General features: G+C 38.6%; 1 protein-coding gene across 24 annotated transcripts in view; it reads right to left on the bottom strand.

Moving 5' to 3' along the window:
• EPB41L2 (erythrocyte membrane protein band 4.1 like 2) overlaps nucleotides 1-26971 on the bottom strand; it is a 209416-nt gene that overhangs the window by 83451 nt on the left and 98994 nt on the right. For all 24 annotated transcript variants that reach the window (XR_013441115.1, XM_078054720.1, XM_078054727.1 and 21 more), the window contains exon 3: nucleotides 26185-26394. Coding sequence is in view for 23 of the 24 variants with exons in the window: in XM_078054720.1 (XP_077910846.1) it covers nucleotides 26185-26394 (210 nt within the window). In the remaining variant the exon portion in view is untranslated. The remainder of the gene's footprint in view (nucleotides 1-26184; nucleotides 26395-26971) is intronic.

Below are 26971 nucleotides of genomic sequence, written 5' to 3'. Positions count from 1 at the left end.
CATTTAAAATATGTCTGCATATTCAAAGTACATAAAATAGAGTAGTAAGGAAGAGTACTGAATTCTGGATTCCAAATGACAAAGTTACACATACATTTCCATTATTTACAAATTATGTGACTAAGGACAAGACACTTTACTTCTATTTGCCTTAATTTGCACATCTGTGAAATGGGGTAATAGAAGCCACCACAGGGTGTAGTGAGTGCTAAATGAGCTGTAATACATACGGGAGCTTGGAACAGTGTGTGTGGCACATAGTGCTTAATCACTATTGGCTCCTATTGTTAGAAACTGGAGAGTTCTGTAACATGAAAAGTGACTAATTTCGCTTACACGAGATTTTGGCTTAAGCGTTTACAATGAATGGTTCTAAATTTCATTATTTGATCTGCATGAAATTATTAGCCTTTATAATTAAAACTTTGAGTTTAGAGGTACTTTAAATTAACTTTATGAGAAGGGAACTCAAAGCATGACAGCTGGCTTTCTTAAATGTACAGTAAAATCTATGGTCTCTTTTTTATAGGAACCTGGAGTAGATGTGAAGAGATATAGTTGCAAATAATAGCAAAGAATTTTTTTTGAGAGACAGTGTGTGCATGTACATGGGCGGGGGAAGGGTGCAGAGGGAGAGGCAGAGGGAATCTTAAGCAGGCTCCACGCTCAGCACGGAACCCGACACAGGGCTCAATCTCACGACCCTGAGATCATGACCTGAGTGGAAATCAAGAGTAGGACACTTAACTGACTAAGCCACCCAGGTGCCCCAAAGAATATTTTAGAGATAATTAATAATTTAAGATAGAATTAGTGAATTTTCGGACATTAATTTCAACAACATTGTTTACTTCTGAATGTCCAGTGAGTAGAAAACTGCCCAGCATAATAGGTGGTCAAAAAATACTTACTGAGTCAACTGAGAAAACATTACAGTGTACTATATGTAACATACTTATTTTTAATGAGATGACATGTAACCTATTCAGGCTTCTAGTGACTGACCATAGCTATAATTTCAGCATCCATTTTGTAATTAGGAACTTTCCTTATCTGAGATAGCAAAGACAGCAATCAACTATAGCTCCTGCCACATCTATCTACTTGGACGTCATCCCCTATGCATTTACAATGAGATATAAAGGACTCGCAGGGGACATTTTATCTACTATAAAGCAGAGATTATCTTCTTATTTAGAAAGACACTAAAAACTCAACAGAAGCTAATATAAGAAGTTGACCTTTAATCAGATAAAGTTCCCAAACTTACATCTGGCTCTATGTGACAACTACTTTCGAATGAGCAAACTACTGAAACCAGTTAGCTGTAGATATCATGAAGAAATGTTAACAGAATCAAAAGGAGAGTCATGCTATTTGGTGATAATGCTATTTGAAATTAGGGTAAAAAGGATATTTCAGACAACTAACATCTAGGAGCACATACCTCAGTTCAAACAGAAAACATATTCCAACATAGGCTTAGAGTAAAACCTTATTAATAAATCATACTTTCTCACTGGTTTCCATTTCAAAAATAGAAACATGCTCTCATGGACAGAATTCCCCTAAAGGATTAAGAGAAAAACACAAACAAAGCTCACCACCACAATTTGACTTTGGTATGCTGGGCAGCACACAGGGAGCCACACAGGGGCTGGAGTCAGATCCAGTCCCTCCTTCATTGAACAGCCTGTAGGCACTTTACTATTACTACAAAAGCGTGATCATAGCAAACCAGAGTCTCCTTAACTGTAAAAGGAAATCACAAATATCTCACAGCTCACTGTGAGGGTCAAATTAACCCAATGAGACAGTACATTCAAAGTGCCAAACCAAGTGCCTTACTCGGCCAGCTAAATCCTGTTAGCAACTGTTCTTTCACTAGCCCACATCTAACAAACACCAAAGTATCTTCTAGATGCTCAGATTGCTTCTCTGCTATTCTCTCCTCCCGTTCTCCAAGAAACAGATATTTTAAATGCTTGATTAGATCTTAACTGCACACAGATATTACTTAAGCTTCCATTCAGCATCTCCACCCTCAATGAACTCAAAGTCTGGCTGGAAGACAAAAATGCACAAAAACCGTGGGACATGTACTGAAAGACGCATGTACCAAGGGCTATGGCAACACCAAGAACAGATGAGTAAGGGGGTCGGAGAAAAACCACAGCTTCACCAAGACTGTCGCATCTGAAATGAATCTGAAAGGAAATTATTTCTGTCACAAGGCAGACAAAGAGCATATTCAAAAGAACTTCTTTTTCACTTCGGATGTTTATAGAATCTGATGGAGCCAATTTCTCTTCAAAAGATATTGGAGAATATAGTAAGATGAAAAAAGTAACCCATCCATAATGGTCAAACCAATATGACTGCCAGGTGTACTGTTCCACTCTCAGATGACTGCCAGAGCTTGCCAGGCTAAAAGGCTCAACACAGACTGATCCAGCATCTAGTATGTATCAGTTCCTCCAGGCTAAAAGGCTCAACACAGACTGATCCAGCATCTAATATGTATCAGTTCCTCTATTAAGACGTCATGAAAACAACGATAAATAAGACACAGATGGTCCTGGAAACGTTACAGTCAAATGACAGAAAATAAAAAGGAAGTCCCCCAAGGGAAAACAAAATCCTATGAATCTACCTCTCTAGAAATAACTAGCTACCTGGTCCAATTGGTCCAAAGAATACTAACCAAAGGCCTATGAGATAGCTTCATACAATAGCTCTACTCAAAGACAATATCTTACTCTGGGGATAAAGATTACCACATACAATCACATCTTCCCTCAGCAAGTTGAAATATAAGGTGTGCGTGCGCACACGCACACACTCATACAGCACAGTGGTATAAACACAGAGGTGAAGACAGTGAGAAGGCAATAAGCAGAAGCCAAGGGTATCAGGAGGCAGACTTCTAGTAGGCAAGCATGTTCCATTGGTCCCGCTAGTCCCATGAGATGTTCCATATATATACCTACATCCCCCGAAATGGGAGTAAGAGTGGGATAAAGGAAAATTCTGCTTAACTACTATGCATCAAACTTCCTGTTTGCATGTAAGATATCCTGAGTTCTATGATGAAAAAAACTTGTTTCCCATCATTCAACCTGATGTTTCCCAAAATTATTTGGCTAAATAAAGCACTATCTTGTTTTAATACAACACTTGCTAACTTACTCCACATCAGAATTACTGTTCTACAGACCCCACTCTAGAAATGAGGGAGAAAAATATTACCATGATCTGGCCCACAAGCAGATTTGGAGACTGGCATTAACATTTTTTATTAATATGATTTATTACACACACACACACACACACACACACACACAGTTTACTCATTATCTTTTTGATTCAAAAATACCAAAAAAGAGAATTTGGTTTAAACTGATTCAGAATTGGATATGTCCAGCTGTCTGGCTGAAGCAAATGATTCCCAGATATAAAATCCCAAGAAATATAACCAAAAAATCAAAGCACACACAAGGAAACCAATTACTATTATTGAGTATTAGACACAGTATCAAAATTAGATCTTCAGAGACTGTAGATAATGGAATTATCAAGTACAGAACACTTTTTTACCTGTTTAAAGAAATAAATATTATATAATATCAAGAAATAACTATCAAAAAGCAGATTCTGAAAAGAACCAAATAGAATATCTAAAAGTAAAACCTATAACAATAAATTGTAATCCAAATGGACAGAGTTTGACACAGAAAACCAGTGACCTGGAAAATGGATCTTAAAAAACTACCCAGAACACAGCAAAGAAAGATGGAAAATATGAAAGAATTTCAGACATAGAAGACAGAATTCTGATGAAGTCTATGTAGACCTCCTCATTCTAACTGAAGGGGTACCTGGCTGGCTCAGTCAGTGCAGCATGGGACGCTTGATCTCGGGGTTGTGGGTTTAAGCCCCACGTACGATGTAGAGGTTACTTAAAAATAAAATCTTAAAAAAAAAAAAAAAAACTCTAATTGAAAACAATACAGAGAATAAGTGAGAGGCAACATTAAAAGACATAATGGGAACGACTGGGTGGCTCAGTCAGTTAAGCATCTGACTCAATTTCTGCTCAGGTCTTAATCTCAGGGTCGAGAGATCAGCCCTACGTCTAGCTCTGCACTCAGCATGGAGTCTGCTTGAGATTCTCTCTCTCCCCCCTCCCTCTGCCTTTCCCCACTGACGTGCACATGAGCACTCTCTCTAAAAAAAATAAAATCTTTAAAAAAAATTTTTTTTAAAGATAATGGCTGATTAATGCCTAAAACTCTCAAATTAAGGAAACTTCATGGGTCTCTAGCCACATAAAATGAAATCCAGTAATCTACAATCACTTTCTTCCATTATTTTATTATTCTGACTCATTAATATTCAAAAGGTTTTGACATTTTTAAAAACGATACAGCAAAGCCATCAAGACAAGAGGGAAAGAAACATAAGCTAAAGAATAAGGATTGACGAAAGTAAATTATAACAGAAAACCCAGAGAAGTTACTCTTAAGCAACCTAAAACTGATCTGCTTTTGGAAGCTAATTCAACAAGGCAAACAAAATAGCACATTTCTTCTTCTCTCATAAAGAAAATATATCAGATTATCCCATATTAAATACTACATATAAAATGTAATAACATGGAACATTTAATAAGTACTCATCTGCAATCAAACTTGCCTGAGTATGCTCTGTCAGCAATATGAACCCAGTGGCTCACAACTTCTCTTTGCCTTCACTCTGTTCACAACACACTCCACAAAGGAAAATTCCCATCATTCAGGGGACAGGAACCAACACACAACTCGTAATTGTAATATAAAAAGATGTGTGGGGGTATGCCAGTTGAAATGATTCCTTCTCCCCTCCAGATTCTTGTATGTACCATCTTTCATGAGAATCACTGATTCTCAACCAGACTAGAAAAGATATTGCAGGAAAATGCCAGTGACCTGGATCTGAATGACAGCCCTGAATGACAGCCCTACTTCTTAACAGTTATGTAACCAGAGGCAAGTTACTTAACTTCACCATTCCTCAGTTTCTTCTCTTTAAAATACAAATACTCCTTGTATAATAGCAATAATTAAATGAGGTGTATTTAAAGTGCTTAATAAAATATTTGACACCTTATATGGATTCATTAAAAGACCACTGAATCACAGGACCTTTCTGAGTTGCTCTAAAAATAACTGATTTTAAATATGATTAAAGAACTTTCACACTTATTTCATCCAATCTCATTTCACAAATGAGAAAACTGAGGTTACAGAGAGTTTAACCTACTTTTCAGACTGATTTCCTGAATTTCTTTTGAAGAACTGAATTCTCATCTGTGATATCCATAAACATTAGTACTCTATATTTCTATCCAGGAAGACAATTTTCTTTTTTTTTTTTTAAGATTTTATTTACTTATTTGAGAGCGAGAGAACGAACATATAGGAGCAGGGGAGGGGGGAGGCAGAGGGAAAAGCAGACTCCCTGCTGAACGCGGAGCCCGACATGGGGCAATGCATGGCTCAATTCCAGGACGGAGAGATCATGACCTGAGCAGAAGGCAGATGCTCAATCCACTGAACCACCCAGGCACCCCGGCAATTTTCTCCTATTATCATTGTTTTGACTTTTTTAATAAACAACAATTTGGATTCTATTGCATGAAAGGACTACAAATACACATTTGTTAACCAAGCAAAAAACAGATTTTGTTTTACTATCTACACCTAAGATACCAGTACAACTAGTTGTCATAGCACTTTGGGGTATTGCCCCAGATAAAGAGGACTGTGGACTGGCCAAGACATACTCTAAATTTCTTTTTTACCTTGTTTTATTTCTAACTGTTGAAACCGTACCTCTAGACAAATCTCCAAATTCTCCTTCCCTATGAAAATTATTCCAATCTCCCAATATTCATCTTTCTCCTTCAAGCACTTTATTGCACATTTATGGTACTTACACTTATATTCTACTCCTTTTTTGATACTACGTTTGGAGACTGAATTCTTTAGGCAAAAAAAGTATGTCTTACTTACTTTAACATCTCTTAGGGCAGCGTTTCATTGAATAACTAGCTCACTAGTAGGCCAAAATATATCCGTTGGATGGAATGGCTCGGTGCCATAATGCCAGCCAAAAAGTTGGCAGAGCTGAGTCTAGAATTCAAGCCTCTGGCTAGCAGTCTTATGCAATCTCCCGGATCTAGCTCATGGACTACCACCCATAGCTATTCAGGGAACTAAACCAAACACACACTGCCAACTACATTCTGGGAGAAGAACAGCCACAGACCTACATTTCATCTTCATAATTCTACATTGTACTTAAACTCTTCTTTAGTATTTAGAACATTTCCAAACACTTCTTGAGAACTAGAGGAATGACAAAAGCAGAAAAGTGAATCTGCCTCTTTCTCTTAAGAGCAGGCCATGCCCCACCTTCACACAGAAGGGGACAGTGAGGTTTTATAGACTCTTTACATTCCTTCACTAAGACAGACAGCAGTTTCACTGTCATTTCCTCTTGCTAACGGAAAGCTTGTCTTTGCTTTGTATCCCTTCTTACACTAGAATCTTTACAGACTACAATCTGTGTCAACTGCGATGCTAATAAAGCACCAAGTTAATTAAACAAAACCATACAACGGTTTTCTTTTTTAAGATTTTATTTATTTATTTGACAGAGAGAGAACACAAGCAGGAGAAGCGGCAGAGGGAGAGGGAGAAGCAGGCTCCCAGCTGAGCAGGGAGCAGGACCAACCGATGAGGGACTCGATCCCAGGACCCTGAGATCATGCCTGAGCCGAAGGCAGACGCTTAACCAACTGAGGCACCCAGGCGCCCCAAAACCATACAACTGTTAATAAAACTTGCCAAGTGCACTTCAAAGAGAAATCTTACTTTCTACATTAAATGCCAACAAGCTTTACCATCTCTTTTCCCCTATCTGCCTCTCCCTAACCCCATTTATAGCACAGACCAGCAATATAAAAATCAATGGGCTGAAAAATTAAACAAAAAAAGCCCTTTGGTCTACTTGCCAGGTTATCAGATTTTTTTTTCTTCTTTAAAAAAAAAGCATACTATATTAGAGCTATCCAAAAGAGAAAAAAGAACAAGACAATTTAGATGGGTTTAAAATATGTTATTCAAGGGTTGGAAGACTAACTTTTGGGGCCTTTAAAACAAAACAAAACAAAGCCATCTATGGCAGACCCAGCTGAAGGAAGGCCGGCTGGAATTTAAGAAGCTGAGCAAAGTTCCCCGAGCCCATGCTGTTATTTGTGGCATTCACGACGGAGGCCAAAACATGACATTTCTGGAGGCCTCTCAACTTGGAGGAATTTGTGCATCTGCTTACCCGGCAGATTGCAGCGGCGGCCACACCCCACTGGCACTGTGTAAAGCCCCACTGCTGTCTCCGTGTAGGCCCCTCCACACTGTAGTTATTGTATGCCGAGGACACGGTGCTGGGAAGCGCACAATGCAATCCATACATGACAGCCCTCGAGCTCTGTATTTTGCACTAGCTCTAAACTACACTATGCAAATATAAAAGGCCAAGGAAAGAAAGGTATGCAAAGAGCAAACGCAACAACTGATACATTGTCATGGGGGGGGCTAATCAACGAAAACCATACAGAAGAGGAAAGAGAGCTCTCAAATAGTCTAAGGCCATCATTTTCCAGATCAATCTTTTCCTACCAATCTGAGTGAGCTGTCGATACACCTCCGGTTCATTCAAACCCCAATATAGAGGAAGACACCATATCCAATTATTGTGTGTGTGTTGAAAATGTAAATTCCAGAAATAAATGAGCCATTTGCAGCAAGAAAAGATTTTTAAGTTTCCCTGATAATTAATAAGAATTAAGTTTGAAAAAGTTTCTCCACCTACTCAAAAGGATGTGTGTATATTATATATAATATATACGTGTGTATAAAATGTGTACAAATATACATACATTATATACAGATATGTATCTTTCTTATTTTGAATAGAATGAAAAAGTTTTCAAATTCTTTCATTAGTGAACAGGGAAACTATATATATATATATACATACACACACACACACACACACACACATCCATAGATAGATAAACATGCATTATCAAGATTATGTAGCATGTAGGTTTCTTATAAATCACCATAAAGTATAAGAAATTTTTCTTATGTAGTATTCCTTCAAGACGAGGCTACAAAACGAAAGAAAGAAAAAAAACCTCTCACAGACCATTATAAAAATCTCTTCTTTTCCATTACACAGGATTCAGGGATTAGGATAAACACGGAGCAAATTCTGCATGATGTGGACAAGAACAACATAAAATAATGTAGTTTTAGATGCCAGAAATACAAAGGTGAGCCTCTATGCTAGGGTTTCCTTTGAAATTATTACAGGATGTAGTTACTCGAGGGTATTGTGCCGGCTATTCTGGCCTAGTGTTTGTTTTTGTTTTAGTAGCAGCCTTTTTTTTTTTTGAGAGAGAGCACATGTGCACGTTTCAGAATTCTTAACTGAGCATACAATTCAACTCATAAGCAACCAGGTAAATTTAGATTACAGACGAGATAGAAAAATAGGATTCATCTTTATACTGTGTGGGGAACAGCAAAAACAACAAAATCCTGCTACCAATATTATAAACAAACAAAACACACCATCAACCACAAATTCGAGTCTATGGACTTGGCCTTTTTTCCTCCCAAAGCAAATAAATGCTTACTTTTCAGCCTTAAAAAATAAAACATTGAATCTTTAATCCCTCATCCACAATCACATTCTGTATCTCTAAGGTGGTTGCAGTTTTTATTTCTGGCAGCCCAGAGGTTTTCATCAGTTTTCAGGACACAAGAATCGCTCAGTGACCAGAGAGCACCCCCTCGGAAGATCTCTACCTCCACAGTGCATAGCAGGCCCGCTCCTCTCACCAGCATGTGGGCTGGCCGGTGCAGGGGTGGTAATCCCAAAGCCACACCCTGAAACGGAGATGCAGAAAACCTCACAAAAGCCCCAGAGCCATGGATCTTGAAGCTTGTTACACAAACCCTATTTGTTGATGAAATGTAAATATCTGCACACAAATTTTATGCAAGGGATTTTACTTATTTTTTCACTTTAACCAGATGAAAATAATAAATGCTCCTGTCAGTTCTAACATCTGTCAATTGCTCAGCCATTCATTCAACCCATTCATTCATGGTCCTTAAATGCCTTCCTTTTGTAATAAAAGTTTAATGAAATGGTATTATAGTGTATGAGGAAGAATCATCTCAATCTCTATTTTCTCTAAGTGAATAAGCTGTCAGATAGCCTGCAATTTCTCCTATGCAAAATCCAACTATATTTCTATTCCTAGAGTTCTAGTTTATTTTGGTGGTAAAATAAAGGAATTCATCTTTGACCTCTTTTTTTAATCCAACTGGTTATGGACAATGTCTCCTGACTCTCCAATAAGAAGGCCTTGGACACTAGGCATTGGTTTATTCAAAATTTCAAGATAAATTGTATTGTTTTTAAATCTTGTGGGTTTTTTCTTACTTGTAAAAGTACTAACTGAAGTTTAGAGTCTAAGGAAGTTCTTTAATTGACAAAGTCATTGTGAATATATAAGTGGTATATATTTCCCTTATGGGCCTTCCAAGTCACTAAATTATTGATAAAATATAAAAATATTATCAGGAATTTATCCAAGGCATGGGATTTTAGTATGTTCATCAAGAACAAGAAAAATAGTAGGATCCTGAAAAAACAATCAGGGTTTTAAAACATAACAATTGCAGCTAGTGCTTATCAAGCCTTTACTATATGCAGAGCATTGCTCAAAGCAAATCCTAACCGGACAAATTCAGCCACAAATCATAGTGAGGAAAAGGCTATCGAGTGAACCCAGACAGACACTTAGACCTCCTGCAGTCTCAATGGAGGGTCTCTACTCCACTCACTTTCCTGCCACTAGACGAAAATACCTCGCCAGCCATAATATTTCAACAAGGAGCTAATTTATGAATTGCCCCTCTCCCTGGGGAGCAGATGCTCTGCACGAAGTGCCCGGCAGACAGGACGGTACAGCCTTTCCAAGCAGTTCTTAACTCGGGCTGCACAGATTTAAGCCTGGCATCAAAACCACTGAATCAGCATCTTCAAAAGGTGACACCTGGACATCTGTAGTTTTCTTAATTTTTGTATCAGATTTTATTTCTTACAACAGTTTTAGGTTCATAGAAATTGAGAAAGTACAGAGATTTCCCATAAATTCTCCAGCCCCACAACTGTGTACCCTCTCCCATTATCGACATTCCCCCCCCCCCCAGGTACATTTGCTACATCTGATGAACCTCCATTGACACATAGTCATTATTACCCAAGTCCATGGTTAACAGCAGGGCTCACTCCTGGTGTTGTGCATTCTATGGGTTTGGACAAATGCATAATGACATGTCTCTGCCATTGCAGTACCATCCAGAGTAATTTCACTGCCCTAAAAATCCTCTGTGCTCCTCTTTGTAAAAAGCTCAAACAAGGATTCTAACCATGAGACAAGGCTGATACAAAGGTCACCAAGAGATCCCCTCTGCCCGAGTAAGACTATCTGCCTCACACCCCAAGACCGCTAGCTTTCAATCTATCACAACATCCAATGCACTATACTCCTCCTTTCCTCCCTTTCAAAGGCTTAGACACAAAAGCCAGGACCCACAGCATAATGCATCGATTGTTCAAGTTTTCACTTCAAACCCTTTAAAAAAGGACTGGTTCACAGAGCCTGGTAATATACAATTTATCTGACAATCTTTAATGACAACTCTACCTGAAAGCTACCTTTGAAATAAAAAGATCTCCAGGTGGAAAAACACAAGACACCCACCTGACCCCAGACCATATGTAGATCTGATCTCATCAAAACCAGGCCCAAGGAAACTGTTCTTACCTCTACCGGCCAGGAGTGCTTAACGTATTTTTTTTTTTTTTTTAATAACGGACCAAAGTGGAAGTCAAGGTGTAATGCAGAATAATCTCAATCGCTTAAATATTGACTTTATGACAGCTGTGAAATGGAGGGCAACGGATCTGATGCAAAAAGAGAGGTCTTGAGTTTCTTAGCAACAAAAATTTCCTTTATACCTCACCACCTGAATTTCTGATTCTTGAATTCAATGACAAGCAATTCTGGGCAATCTGAGAAAAAAAATACGTTTCATTTTGAGATAGCACAGTTTTTAAACATTGATCTGAGGCAACAGTGTTTCCATTCAGCTTGACATTTTTCCCCATTAAAAGTTTTTCATTCCTGGGTGGGGGGATGGGTTAGCCTGGTGATGGGTATTAAAGAGGGCACGTACTGCATGAAGAACTGGGTGTTATACGCAAACAATGAATCATGGAATGCTACATCAAAAACTAATGATGTAATGTATGGTGATTAACATAATAAAAAAAAAAGTTTTTCATTCCTGATGGGTGACTAACAAACTAAAATAAAACCAAAGAAAAAGTGACAACAAGGTCTTTGTTCACCAAGTTGGGGGGGGGGAGGAGGGGCTGAGTGAATCTTCAAGACTTTGCCTGACTTAAAATACACATACACATAAATTAACTCAACTATATAAGGAGAAAAACTGAGGTTATCAGAGAGAAACATAGGGATTCAGAAGCAAGAAAGTCAGGAACTGTTTGGGTTAATGCAGCTCTGAGGCATGCTCCCCAAAAGGCTACCTTACCACCACTGTGTCCACCTGACCCAAAGATGCCACAAATCCAGCCTTCTAGCCCCCCACACAAACTACCTTAATTGGCTTCAGTAGTGAAATTTCACCACTTAGGATTCTTTAGAGAGAAGAGCTTTCTTTTAAAATGCAAATATCTCTTAGAAGGCAATACAGGTAATCAATCATTCACACATTGAAGTCATTCACTCAAATCACTGATCTTCTCATTACTGAGCTGAGAAGTCTGCTACATTTGAGGAATTATTCTAGAAGGAGAAAAAGTAGGCAGGAAACATAACATTTTTTGTATTACACTGCAAAAGAGTAAAATCATCATGAAAGTAGGAACAAGAAAGTCGAAGGGAGAAAAGTACCAAGAAATAGGAAAATAATCTGGGGGGAAAGAGGTTTACATTTTTGGCCTGAGTTAAGAAAGGGAGGTAGAAATTCTGTCTTTACCAACCTGCTCCAAGCACCCAGAATTCAGTTCAAAAATGTAAGGTATGGACTTTCACAAATTGACCTGGAAATGTAATCATTTGTACATTGTCTCTATACGAAAGCACACTTTCCAAATAAATCATTTGCTGATGTATGGCATGTCCAGACAACCTGTTCATAAACTGGAAACTTCCTTTACAGTGCCTCTCTGCACTATGTATTTGAATACCCAAATGGTCAACCCCATGCCATCCTGTATTATTTCTTCCCTAAAATGCAAAGTGACATGTGACATCTATTTGAAAATCACAATTTTTTCCAAGAGAAATAATATTTTTGCCTGGCAAATAAGTTTCAGGTCAATCATTCTTCCCAACATGAACTCCCATCCTAAGTCTATCAGGTGAATAACACACCCAGCTAGAAATACTGAAGTCCATGGTACAGTTTCCAACAGAACTTAGAGATAGGTTCCCCAGTAAACGTTATGCTAAGTAAAATCAACACATATGAGGGGTCAATGTTCTGACTGCAGGAAACCCAGGAATGCATGTCTAAAATGTTAGGGAGGGAGGGAGGGAAGGAGGGAGAGAGGAAAGCGTGTGTGTGTGTGTGTGTGTGTGTGTGTGTGTGTGTGTGTGCAGGAAACCCAGGAATGCATGTCTAAAATGTTAGGGAGGGAGGGAAGGAGGGAGACAGGAAAGTGTGTGTGTGTGTGTGTGTGTAATCCCAGTTTACAGACCCAAATGGGCTTCTTGGAGGGGAAGGAGCGGGAATAACAAAAAGTGAGAATATATCAGTAACACTTGGATGAAGGATACTTGGCCTAAAAGCATAATTATTCTTGACCTTGGCAGATGTATTCACCCTCCAACAGTGGCTTTGGATCAAGCTACAAGTGGGTTGAAGACACCAGTTACCATGTTGATGTAATACCCCTTGCTCTGAATTTCATGCTCACAAAGATATTTTAGGATTATCACCTGGCATCATTCAAGGACTTTATTATGAAGAAGAGAATCAGTTGACCAATCACCTGTACACATTTCATTCTTTCTGGCAGTTATCTTTAACTGTAAATCACTTCCTGGCGTTCTAGTGATTCTGTTCATAGGACTGATCAGCAAGGGCCAACTGTCTTCTCCCTGACTGCCTTGGGCACAGTGAATAAAGAATTAATGTATGCATGTATGCCCCGAACCAGACCCTACACAATGATCTCCCATGTCCTATCTTGTTGAAGCCCCCCAGCCCCTGCGGCATCCTACTGGTCAACACTGTGAGCTTACTCTGCGAACTTCAAATATTATTATCAACTCTACAAAATTATGAAAGACTTCAGCAAGGCAGGGGGAAAACAGTAATCTAAGTTTCTCTTGACATATATTGCAAGATATATCCAGATTTCAAAATGTTGAAATGAAGCGAACTTTAAGTTTAAATTTGAGAACTACTATACCAACACAGAGCTTGGTCTATAACAGCTCACCCTCCCTCCATCAAGTTCTGTGGGGAAAATGAGATAAAATTCCACACATTAAAAAGCTTTATAGAGGGGCACCTGGGTGGCTCAGTCTGTTAAGTGTCTGACTCCTGGTTTTGGCTCAGGTCCTGATCTCAGGGTCGTGAGATCGAGCCCCGCTTCAGGCTCCTCCCTCAGCAGGGTTTCTGCTGGAGATTCTCTCTCTCCCCCTCTCCTTTGGCCCCTCTCTCCCCTCTCTAAAATAAATAAATAAATCTTAGGGGGAAAAAAGCTTTATAGAAATGTTAACATTGGATACTTTCCCAAACCACCACATCCAGAACAGCTTCTTCCTATTGGAAAGCAGCCTGAAATCCAGCCTGAACCCCGGTAGGCAGCCTTTACCCTCTGCTGCACAGGCTCTAACCAGGAGACCCACTACTCCTCAGCAGGATCACCAATGCTTGGTCCACAAACGCTTGGTGAACAAAACCATACCTTTATGTAACAGATAATGACCCAAATCAAATGAATTAAGAAATGAATTACACCTATTACAAAAACCAGTAAACCATTTTCAGTAGAATAGCCTTCCCATCCTTCCATTTCCTATGACCCACCTCCACATGCAGAATAAAACGGATTATCCAGACACCTGCAGGAAATAGAGACAAGAAAATAAACTAACAAAAAGCATCTGTGAGAAAATAATGAACAAAATATCAAAACAGACGCTACTAAAGCTACCACAACCAGTAAAAGTCTTTCTATGGCAAGAGAACCCAAGAGTCTCCTGACAGCTAGGATATGTGCTATATTGAGGAGGATGGCCTACCTCACTTCATCCTAGAGTTCAAATGTGCTCATTGCTCAAATTTTCTTAAGTAGAAAGTGGACCGCCAATTAAAGACGGTAGATTAAACACAACCCATTTACTTCTGCTCCATCTGGAAGCTAGTTAGAATAGAAAATGATGTAAGAGCACACATGCATATATTCATTTTTTTCCCCACCCTGAGATGGGGGTGGGGAAAAAAAGAACAGAATCTGTGCCAATGAAATTTTGGAAAGCAGATTGAAAAAGGCTGGGAGATCAAGTCCATGCATTTATGTTTCATGTTTTCTTCACAACCTCTCCGAGCCCACCTCTTCCGTGATGTTTAGCAGAAGTGACCCCAGTGATACACTGAATTGTAAAATGGGAGGATTTCTAGTTAGAGCCAAGCCAAGAAAAGCCTGAGTCAAAACTAGCAACACGGGCTTGCTCCCAACCAAGGTTTACTATCAAGCTATCCCTGACCAAGGAGGAAGTCGGCATTAAAATCTATTCTTATAACCCCCTATTTCTGCTTGGATATTACTATAGAGCCATTTGTAAATAAAAAATGTAATGGGCTAGGTGTTGCTGGGTTTTCCTAAATATTTCATTCTTCAAAATCTAGGAGGAGTTCCTTTCTCCCCAGTGAAGAGTTGCCAATTTTAGCCCATGACGTGATACTTCTATGTTATTTATCTAACCCCTAAACAGTACTTTATCAATTACGTTCAGATCATACTCTTGGCTTCGTATGTATAGTTTACCCTTGAAAGTAAAATTCATAAGCAGCTTGAGAGGAAAAATAGTGTCTTCAATTTTTATCTTCTCAGCAAAAGTAGGAACCAAATCAATATTTGGGGATAAAAATTATTTCTGAACACACAAGATATATGTAACTGAATATGATTTTTAAAACCAAATTTGCAAAATACTGTGCAAATATGACTTTCTTAACTTCCTATTTTCTTAAAAATGACATACCATCATGAAGGGACATCAGCAACCCAGGCATTAAAATAATTCCTAAGAAATGAAAATACAACTTTTTGTCTAACTTTTTCTATTTTTCACTGTAAATAGCAGGAGTTGGCATAAATCTATGAAAAAGTATAATCTCTTTAAAAGTGACTAAAACTGTTAGATAAATAGAGGCCGGTATCAAACTTCTAGCCAGATGAACAAACCAAAATTTTTTTAAGTATCTTCTTTTAAATGTTGCTCAGTACCATGTCCACTAGGACTTATTTCAAAAACCAGAAGCAGCAACTTCTGCAGGCTAGCACATTCTCTGCAAACTATTTGCTTAGAATGAATTTTGACATTTGATTCACATAGGCTTTCTGTGCTACACAAGAATAGCTTAGTAGAGCATTCTTATTTGATTCACTTTAAATTGCTGCTGACAGAAATATGAAAAGAGATCAATATGACAAACAGATCATAAAATTCGAATGAATTTTCCTAAGTAAATAACTAGGGGATATACAAAATCAGACTCAACCTCAAAACAGGTTAAAATGGCATATTCCATAAATGAAATGCAGTTGGGAGATGCCATGAATAAGCAGAATGGAGCTTTTGTCTGGAGGTGCCTCTGAAGAATATGAGAGTTTAAAAAAAAAAGTTAGAAGTAATATTCCTCATAACTTTTCTGTCAGAGTCCATGTGTAACTCTGTTGCAGAACATAATGAAACAAATCATAAAAACAGCAATCTGACAGATCCTTTATCAATGCTTGACTCATTTAGCTACCTTGCATGAAGAAATTTTTTCTGAGTTAATCTGGTGCTTTTTATACACCAGATTTTATGATGGTATATTGAATTCAATCCCTTTAAGATCCAAATGTTAGTATACTATAATATACGGTACTGTAAATACTAATATTAATGATACATTCTGTCCATGTTCTTACTGGACCAGAGTATGTATCCTGCTGTAGAAGGGACAGGATGAAGTGAATGGCCTCATCATTTGTGAAATAAACACAGGGATTCCCAAATCCCTGACCCCCTTCAAGCTCTACACACACCTCCATAGGAATCTGGAGGGGGAGGGGCAACAAGGAGATGGGATCAGAGAGGGGAATATTCAACAAAATTTCTACAGTTGAGAAATACAAGTCAGATACCTCATCTTTAATTTCCTCAGAATAAAGAAAGGTAACTAAAAATAAGAGTAACAAAAATAGAGGGATTCTGAATAGTGCGTTAAAAGATTTTTTATGTTTTTTATTGGCTGAGAGAAATAACATTGCATTTCTTCATTTGATGAATCCTGCCAAGGAACTAAAAAAAAATTTTTTTTTGAGAGAGAGAGACAGAGTGTCGGGGGAGCAGGGGGCGGGGGGGGTGGATCTCATGCAGACTTCCTGCTGAGCACGGAGCCCAACATGGGGCTCAGTCTCTCGACTCTGTGATCATGACCTGAGCCGATATCAAGATCGGATGCTTACCTGACTGAGCCACCCAGCTGCCCCAAGGAGCTAAAATTTTTTAATGCCCATATATTTTAGTGAATGAGAAAAATGTATCAGAACAGATTTTAAAGTACAAACCTTATTCTGAAAATGACCTTCCCCAGCATTTCTAATCTTACTAATAAACCTTCAAATAATTTTCCTTCCAAAACAGAAAAATAATTCAATGACCTGGTGCCTGTTCTACCACCTACCTCAGGTTAAAGTGAAAACGTTTTACCTGGTATTAAGTGGTAAATGACCAAGGAGTTAGCTTTGCCCAGCGGCATGCGTGAGAAAGGGCCAGGAAGAGAAGGAGGTTGCCTTCAAAATGATGTCAAGATGGTCACTCAGGGTGAGAAGTTACTTTCCAGTGTCACATTTAATGCTTTCAAAATACCATTGACACAAGGGCAACCCCCAGCTTTTGAAACCAAAAGTAAGGGAGAAAGAAAGGATAAAGCATGTGATAGCATTCTTGCCTGCCTGGAAATGAGAACCTGTGCCTAAGAGCAGCACTGGTAAAGAGAGGCAGGGAATAAGGTATTCATTATATGCCCTCCACGCCCAGCCTACCCTCGGCCAGCAAGCCATGTCCCACGGCCGCTCCCATGTAAGTGAAAGCGCTCCTCTGCTCTGGCAGTCTGACATCTGGACAGGTCCTGAGCTCCTACAGGGCCAGGGCCACACCTCACCTGCCTCTGCCCGGCTCTCCCCTAGCGGTTTCACAGCCTTTTACACGAACTTAATTGTTTTCATTCATTCAAGCCCTTGAAGTGTTTCTATTAGAAGTTAGCCTGCTGTTTCTAAGTATTTAAAAAGCAGGGCAGTGGTAGACAGAAGTAGCAATAAAGGGTAGGGGGGTGGGGGGGAGGAGGGAGGATACACATATTTATACACACACCCAAATCTTTTCTAATTGGAGGGTGGAGAGAAAAATTGGGAACATAAATAAGGAAGTGTGATCACTTAGCTTAGATAAGAAGGATGAAAATTGTATACATATATAAGAAAGTAGAGAAAAAATAAAGCAACAATTACGTTCTATGAGTAGTGTATAAAGTCCAGTGTTAATGCCCCATGGGGAGAGAGAAGAAAGGTCCTTTTCTCAAGGAACTAACAATCCAGGTGAAGAAATAACAGGAGAAAAATCAAACAACAATACAAGAGTTTACCAGTTTTTCAATACAATACAAGTGATTCTTTCAGAAGCCAGTGAATGACTGACTAACAAGTTAATGGTGCAAACAAGTTCACAGGAAGACAGAGTTGGACATGACACCATAGTGAGAAATCATGTGGCTAGAGAGGCAATCACAATGCAGAGATGTTCTGATCAGAAACTTGAAGGAAAGATAATTGAAGAGGTGCCTAATCAGAAGACCGATTAGGCTGGCAGGGGGAAACTTGGAAAATCCACTAGTGATAGAGTTCAAAAGACAGTCTGAGGTCATTCCTGAGAGAGTCCTGAACACCCAGCTAAAGAGGGGCATGATAAATAGGCCATGCTCTGCCCTGCTCCTGTGACTCCCTAGTGTTCTTCAAGCTGGACCAAGTATTCAACCACTCACGTGGTATGGCAGCCTCTTGCCACTTAGTCAATACAAGTTATTGGACAGAATTATCATCTTAAATTTTTTAAGCTAAAGCGATAGTTGGATAGACAGCCAGCAGCATTCCACCTGCCCCTATGCTGTTGGGATTTTATATTGCACATAATATGTGCCAATTAAATTGTTCCAAGTTCCTAATCCATATTTGAATCTAACACCATTTTATGGGAGTGTATAGAGTGAGACAACTTCTAGATCCTCCAGGAGTATGTAGATAGTTAAAACTATTTAACTAATAAACCTAGTAAGGGTCAGTGCCAGAGGTCTGAAAAACCACCTTGGAGAGTGAAAGTAGAATAAGCAATCAAGTAAATAACACCCACTCAAAAGCGATGATCTCAAATTGGACTTCTGAGACCAGTCCTCTACACAAGAAAAGTCAACCTTGACACATTCTACTTTCTGATAAATACTTTTATCATCAGAACACTGACGAGAAGAGCCTACATTCTGATTGCCTTATTCATAGTGCTAAGGAAAAACTGGTACTGGCATTCCTGTGTGGGCAGAAACAATGCCCTCAATTCTCAGACTAAAATCAAACGTGGGAACGACTTTCAGATGCCAGAGGAAAATGTGAGCAACTCTAGCTCAGAATGCACATTCACTTTTGCTCCCAAAGTCTTGCAGGAACTTTCACATTTATTTTCAGGCTCAAAAGATATACAGACTTATCAGCTGTAGTAAAACCAGCGCAATCATAGAAACAGAGGAAGCAAGTATTCTCATTCTTACTTTGCAATCTGAGGATAGAAAAGAGGAAGTGACTGCCCCCAAGACATCCAGAGAGTCAAAAGAAAAGGAAACATAGGTCTCCTGACTTTATATCCACAGCTTCAACTAAATCTTACTGTATTTTTTCCTGAGAGGAAAGAGCCCCGCTTTTTGAACACACTGAATGTAGAAATGATCAGCAGCAGGATCACAAGAGTCCTATAGCTGAGTCCGTGGAACATGCATGCAGAGCCCAGGAGACTCCCTAGAATTCTTTCCACTCAAACTCCGGTATTAAAGGAGCTTGTCGCATACCATTAAATATTCCTATAAGATAAAAACAGATGTTATCAAAGAATAGAAATTATAGTTTCTTCATTAAAAAATATAATCCTCAAGGGCCGCCTGGGTGGCTCAGTCATTAAGCGTCTGCCTTTGGCTCAGGTCATGATCCCAAGATCCTTGGATCGAGCCCCACATCAGGCTCCCTGCTCAGTGAGGAGTCAGCTTCTCCCTCTCCCACTCTCCCCTGCTTGTGTTCCCTCTCTCACTGTGTCTCTCTCTGTCAAATAAATAAATAAAATCTTTAAAATATATATATAATCCTCAAGAGTTTCCAAAAAAATATTTGAGACCTTTTATTATCAATAGATGATAAACCAGTATAAAATATAAATTGTAATTTTCACCAAATACAATGAAAAAATACTTCACACAAAGATTTGGAACAAATGCACACAGACTAGGCCTTGGGTCAAAATTAATGCATGGCTTAGCAATAAGCTTATTGTTACATAAGCCAAAAATAACATTAATTACTGTCAAGCCACTTCCATATTGTTTTTTCATGTAACTATAATCATTCTCTAAAAATGCCCTCTTATCCAATATTTATGCTCACAAATACTGTATTTGTGAGGCATTTTTATCCACTCTTAACAACATATACTGTTACCTCAAAAGAATGCAGACTCAAAAGATGATAATTACTTTTTGAAATAGTGCTGCCTTGGTTCCCTGAGCAATCTTATTCATTTAATTCCTGAGGTTCAAGAAAGAATAGGCTCAGATGGCCCACAGGAGAAAAAAATGAGGAAACAAGCCTAAAATGAACCGAACAAGGAATATAGGGATATAGATGGACATATGGAGATTCAGCTACCTATTTTAAAGAAGTAATTGGAGAAACAGATGATGTTAGGACACCAAACAATAATAATAAAACTAACTGAAAAATTATTCAGTTAGTACAGTAACATTTGCATGAAATGCCTTAAACAGGGTACTTCTGCTGACTAAAGGTACTGACAGGTACCACAAACAGGAAACTGTCTAACTTTCCCAATGCTCGAATCACACTGATGAAATCCTATCTATAAAGACCACTGATATGCATCTTAAATGTAGTGAATAAAAAAGTCCCCCTTCTGGGGCGCCTGGGTGGCTTAGTGGTTAAGCGTCTGCCTTCAGCTCAGGTCATGATCCCAGGGTCCTGGGATTGAGCCCCGCATAGGGCTCCCTGCTCCACGGGAAGCCTGCTTCTCCCTCTCCCACCCCCCTGCTTGTGTTCCCTCTCTCACTGTCTCTGTGAAATAAATAAAATCTTTAAAAAAAACAAAAGTCCCCCTTCAATTCCTGTGGCCACACAGCTGCGTACTGTGCTCCAGAATCTAAAATCTAAATAGCACTCTTGACCTTGCTGGATCCTTTGTCCCAATGACTTTACAACCTCTTCCGTGTCTCCCCAGCAAATTTTGCTCTATAGGTCAGCTTGAATCCTCCCATGCTGGCATTTGAATGCCCTCTAGAACCTCATCTGACTCTATAAGGTCTCTAAGTTAGGTCATTCCAACTCCTCGAGACTCCTGCACAGACCATGCTTCCCTCCACTGTTGTAGGTGCCCTAGAAGTCAAGACAATCAGGCCCTCTTCAGTGGGGATGCTATAATCTAAAGGTCTAACTGAAAATGAGACACATGCGCATACAAAAAGAAAAGAATAACCAGCATCTAAAAAGTCACAACAGAATCTTTAATGACAATGAACAGATGGAAACAAATCTAATCTCCCAAACCAAATAAAGTGAAAGTATTTATTTCCCACACTGTGGTCATCTTCCTTGAGCGCTTGCAAGTTCATCAATAGCTACGGTTTCCCACAACATACTTCCCCAAGTAGTCCTTAGACACTGATTTCCGGTGTAGAGCTGCGGAACTACAGATAAGCAGCATCAGCACATCACCCTCTGTCTAAGGTCAATGCTGGAACGGGAAACACGAGAGCACTCAAACCACGTGATGGCTGTCTTCTGCGCTCTGCTCCTGAAGAGGAAGTAACAGCAGGTCTGATGCGTATCAGACTCATACTAATGATACTAAGCAAGCAACCAGAGAACCAAAATGGGAAGAAGCACTGGATAAAAGAAAATCAACCAAAATAGGAAATACAACTTAAAACATGTGCATTGTTAGAAGAGCTACTATGACACTGATGAATTATGGCTTATGGTCAGATATAAAGTCACACTGCTTAGAATTCTAGTGAAACGCTGGTACCTGAAATCTGCTGTGGGATCACATCACTGAAGGCTACTCAACATTTCGTTTTTTCTTTGTACTTAAAAGGAGAAAAAAGTTTACTCAACACATACATGCTACACACTAATTTCAAATTTATCATTCTCAAAAGTTCATTTTTAATGATATTTTAAGTAATCATTTAACTGAAAAGACAACTGTACATTAATATAGTCATAAAAATAAAGATTCCTATGCTTTTACAACCAATTTAAGTCTCAGTGAATTTAACTTTGGTTAACTGCAAACTCTGCTGCGTTTAACTTTGCATTCTTTCTCAACTCTGCTCCAAGCAACCCAACAATTTCATTCCCCATGAGTAGCAAAGTCATAGAAGAGGGAATAGTCATACAGATAAGAATGTTATTTTGTACCATTCCAAAATGAGATCTGACATCTAATAAATGAGTGCTAAACAGATGGGAAAAAAGTGGGTAGGCACAATGATTAATATCAGAATTTATTAAGTCAACTGTGTCTATCAAACACTTAAATATTCCTAGAAAGAGTAACAATAAACAAAGAAAAATACCAGGACAAATCAAAATTAGATGGTAGAATATGGCCACATATCAGTTATATAAAATAGCTAGCCTAAACTCACAAGTTAAAAGACTAAACTCTCAGGGCGCCTGGGTGGCTCAGTCAGTTAAGCTTCTGCCTTGGGCTCAGGTCATGATCCCAGGATCCTGGGATTGAGCCACTCATAGGGTTCCCTGGTCAGTGGGGAACCTGCTTCTCTCTCTCTCCCTCCACTGCTCCCCCTGCTTGTGCTCTCTCCCTCTCTCTCAAATAAATTCTTAAAAAAAAAAAAAAGACTAAATTCTCAAAGGGGATTAAAAAACATGTCTCCTCAAAATACAAGGGCACAATGTCTAAAACCAAAGAAATTGAAAAAGTCCAGGCAAATCCTAACCAAAATAAAGCCAGAGCAGTAATATCGATGTCAAAATAAGTTTTAAGGTACTATATGATGGTAAAAAGGGAAAAATTTTGTCCATGTAGGCATCTAATAATCTAGCCTCAAATTTTATAAAGCATAATCTTACAGAAATATGAAGAGAAATTATCAAACCAATAATTATAGGGAGAGATCTCAACACACCTCTCATATTAGTTGATAAACTAAGCAGTTAAACAATTAATAGAGATAAACAACATGAGCCACATAATTAATAAGACTGATCAAGAGGACAGATCTGAACACCAGACCAAACTGTAATAAAACAGGGAATCTGAAGATTCTTCCCACAAGACATACACACATATATTCACACACACACACACTTCGGAAATCTAAAAACACACTTAGAAAAACTTTAGTGGTCAAAAATGACATTAAGGAGGTCACGTGATGTAATAAGCACTGGGTATTATATAAGACTGATGAATCACTGAACTCTACATCTGAAACTAATAATACATTATAGGTTAATTAATTGAATTTAAATTTTAAAAAAATAAATAAAAGGAAAAAAAAGACCCATAACGGGATGCAAAAATATTAAGAATTGAGTGGCAATGAAAAGCCCTATGTTCAAAATTTGTGCTTTCAACAAGAGATACTTGAAGGGAAAACTAGAGCCAAGCACTTGTATATTTAATATTCAACTCAAGAAATTAGAAAAACAGCAGGGTAATCCCAAAGAAAGAATAAAGAGCAAAAGGGAAAAAAAAATTCTACAAAGTAGAAAAGAAAATACAGAAACAATAAACCCAAGTTGTTTCTTTGAAAAAAAAAATTAAAATGGTAAATCTGTAGGAAGAATGGATTGGGGGGGAAGGCAAATAACACTAGAAATAAAAAATGGAATAAAAATTGAATGCACAAGACGACAATGCTATGAAAAACTTCATGCCAGCAGACTTATCAAATTAGATGAAATGGACAGTTACGACCAAAAATTTGAATGACTAAAACTGACTCAAGAAAAAACACTATAAGGAAATTGAATCAATGATTTAAAATAAACAACAAAAAAAACCAAAAACAACAAAACCTACTCTCCAACTCTCCTCTTTCCACCACACCAAGATAGTTTTAAAGGCAAGTTCTACCAGATCTCCAAAGAACAGATAATCCCTCACTTATCCAAATTTTCCAGAGAATATTAAAAGGGATGCAACTTTATGAGGCTTATAACGTAGGTCATGAAATCTCATAAAGTGGATAGAAGAAAATTAAAGGTAAGATATGCAAAAACCCTAGATTAAAAAATACAAAATGAATGCCAAATCATCACGAATAAGTAGAGACAATGTGGAAAAATTCACCTTGGTGGTTATTCGCTGGAATTTAAATTGGCACAACCACTTTGGGGATCAGTTTGCAGTGTCGGGGAAATCTGAGGAAGTAAAACTGCATCCTATCAACGTCCAAATTCCACTATGAAGTGTCTACCCTGAACAAACTGTTGCACGAGTAAACAAGGCAAGGTGTATGATTATGTTCACTGAAGCACTGATTGTTACACTACATAAAGAAATGGAGCCTCTGGAGAGGAATGGAGAAACTGGTTCAGTTATTCACAGTAAGCTAGACAGTAGCTAAACAAAGTAGATTTACATGCTGTAAAAAGGGACATACAGAGCAAGAGAGGAGGGATGCAAAGGAGACTTTAGCCAAGTCTTCAAGGTTTTAGTTCTTTAAAAAAAAAAAATCTGAAACACATGGCAACATGGGAACATCTGATGAAAATTTTTATGGTGAATATACAACTGTCAATTATTTTCTAGATTTTTGTAGTTTTTACATACATCGTGACTTTAAAAGACCACAAAAATAGATTTAAACCATAAAGCACACTGGTAAATCTTGAGGTTTGGTGATACAAAGAGATTCAGAGATAACAGGGACCTTCTGAATTATCTAAGCAATCTTATATTCTATAGATGAAGTTGGTTTCTGGCTCAAGGTCAAGTTATCATCAAGCTGGTTCTCATATTCTAGACACCCTAACTTCTAGGATAGGTAGGAGAAACAAGGGACATGTGGTCAAGTGTAACTGAGTCAAGTTCAGACCAGCATTCCATTGTTTTCCTTGCTGTCGCCCCCAACCCCAAACACATAGTGTCAGTCGGTCTCCCCCCCCCACCCCTCCCTGTCTCTCTCAGAGCTTTAAGGATTTTTAATCCTCTTTCTCCACTCCTGTTCTTGAAATAACTGAAATATCAGAATAATTATAACTAAAACGAGTAAAATAGATAAAGGCAAGGACTAGGAGTCATTCATCTTAGCACCCTCCAACCTTGTACTCTAATACATGTTTAAATATATAATAAACTACTGTTCAACTAGATAGGTCTATTTCACCAAGCTGAATGAATGCTTTCATTGTAAAGTATAACTTCTATTTTTAATAAGCAAGAATGCAAGGAATCAGGAAAAAGTAATTTTAATATTTAAATAGATGAGAAGACCCCCCTTCCCCTCAAAAAAGACTATTATTTAGAGACCATATTTTAAGTGAACAAAAGAGGTCCCACGTGTAGCAAATGAAACAGGGTAGTTTGGTGGTCAGGTTCATGACGTCCGGAGTCAACCTACCAGGTCTGGAATTCTGGCTCACCCACTAGCTAGCTGGGAAAGTCTGGGCAAGTTATGTAAACTCTCTAAGCCTCACATTGCCCACTGTAACAATGGGAATACCCACAATCATACCTAAATACCTACCTCATACAGAGTCTCACAAGTGTTATGTGAAATCATCCATCCGAAGTAGCTGACACAGTTCTTCAGTGAACATCAACTACTAGCATATGTTCTTGTAAATAAAGTAACTTAGCTATGAAAAGCAACAAGCTCTTCTGACTGACAAAATTATAAGGCACGAGATGTTTTAAAAAATTATATTGGTTTTGGTCACATCCACACTAATGAATTATATGCCTTGTAAATCATAAGTGTTTTTTAATTAAATGAAACTAAAAAAATGAGCTTGATTTTAAGTCAGTATCTGACTCAGGATTAAAAAAAAAAAACCACTTAGGTAGGGTTAAAGTGCTGAAATTAGCCTGGCTCTTGGAATAATCAACCTAGCACTACTGGTTCTCCTCAAGTGAATCCCTTACAGACAAGGGTAATAGTTCAACTATTTAATGCCCATTCAGAACAAACACCTGCCAATCCACACAACCAGGGCAAACTAGCCAAGCGCCCCCTTCCCTGCCACCCCCCCTCAAGGGTCAGGAAATACTGTCTGTAATAGAAATGACCCACTTCCAGGTTTTCTTGTTTTTTAAAGCAAAACTGACAGGCTAGCTTATAGGGACACAACAATATACACACTGTGCCACCCCACCAGGGAGGGCAGCCTCGACTTCCGCTCACATTCTATGCATCAGGACCGCTCTCCAGCGGCGCCCTGTCTCACCTCCAGGTCACAGCTGTACTCAGTGCCGTCTAGGAGCATCACTTTGCACTGGACCGTTTTGGTCTTCTTGCTGGCTTTCTGGAAGGCCTTCTCTGCCTTTAGCTCATTGGTCTGCACTTCCTTGGTCTCCCTCTTTGCTACTTCTTCTGACTTGTCTTCCTTCATTTCCTTCGCCTTCTCTTCTCTCTCCTTACTTACCCCTTCAGCGGGCTGTTAACAGAAAAAAGGAAGTTCATACTAAAGTTAACCAATCTGCAGAAGACCAAGTATTCAAAGGAAAATCTTTAGTAAGAATCGTGATTGTTATAAACACTGTCAGCCTAAGATTTTTAAAGACTTCAAGATTTTGCCGAAAAGGGTATGTCCCTGTATTGCCCTTCCCCCAATCCACCGCCCATTTTCTCATTTTGCCAATTTGGTAATTTCAGCATCACATGAGTAAAAGAAACTACATCCTGGCAACTAAAATTTAAATATCATTTTAAATAATAAAATTTCCAATTATAATTTCACACCATGGCAAAACCTAGGCTTCATTAAGCAACCAAAATGTTCATACCTACAAATCTACTTCTTCCTACTCACTGAACACTTACATCAAATCAAAGGTATAAAAATCCATACTATTTAAAAAGGAGAGGTGGTAGGATTCGTAGAGTATCTGTTTAACCTTAAAAGGAAGAGACATGAATTTTTTTTTATGGTTTGCATAGTTAATTTTTTGGCCTTATTATTTTGACAAAGATTTAAAAAAGGAGTAACGAGAAGGCTGTGGCAGACTACCCCA

The sequence above is a fragment of the Halichoerus grypus genome, chromosome 9, assembly GCF_964656455.1.
Source record: "Halichoerus grypus chromosome 9, mHalGry1.hap1.1, whole genome shotgun sequence".
Taxonomy (NCBI): domain Eukaryota; kingdom Metazoa; phylum Chordata; class Mammalia; order Carnivora; family Phocidae; genus Halichoerus; species Halichoerus grypus.
The sequence above is the reverse complement of the archived record's forward strand: the minus strand, read 5'-3'. Positions and strand labels throughout refer to the sequence as shown.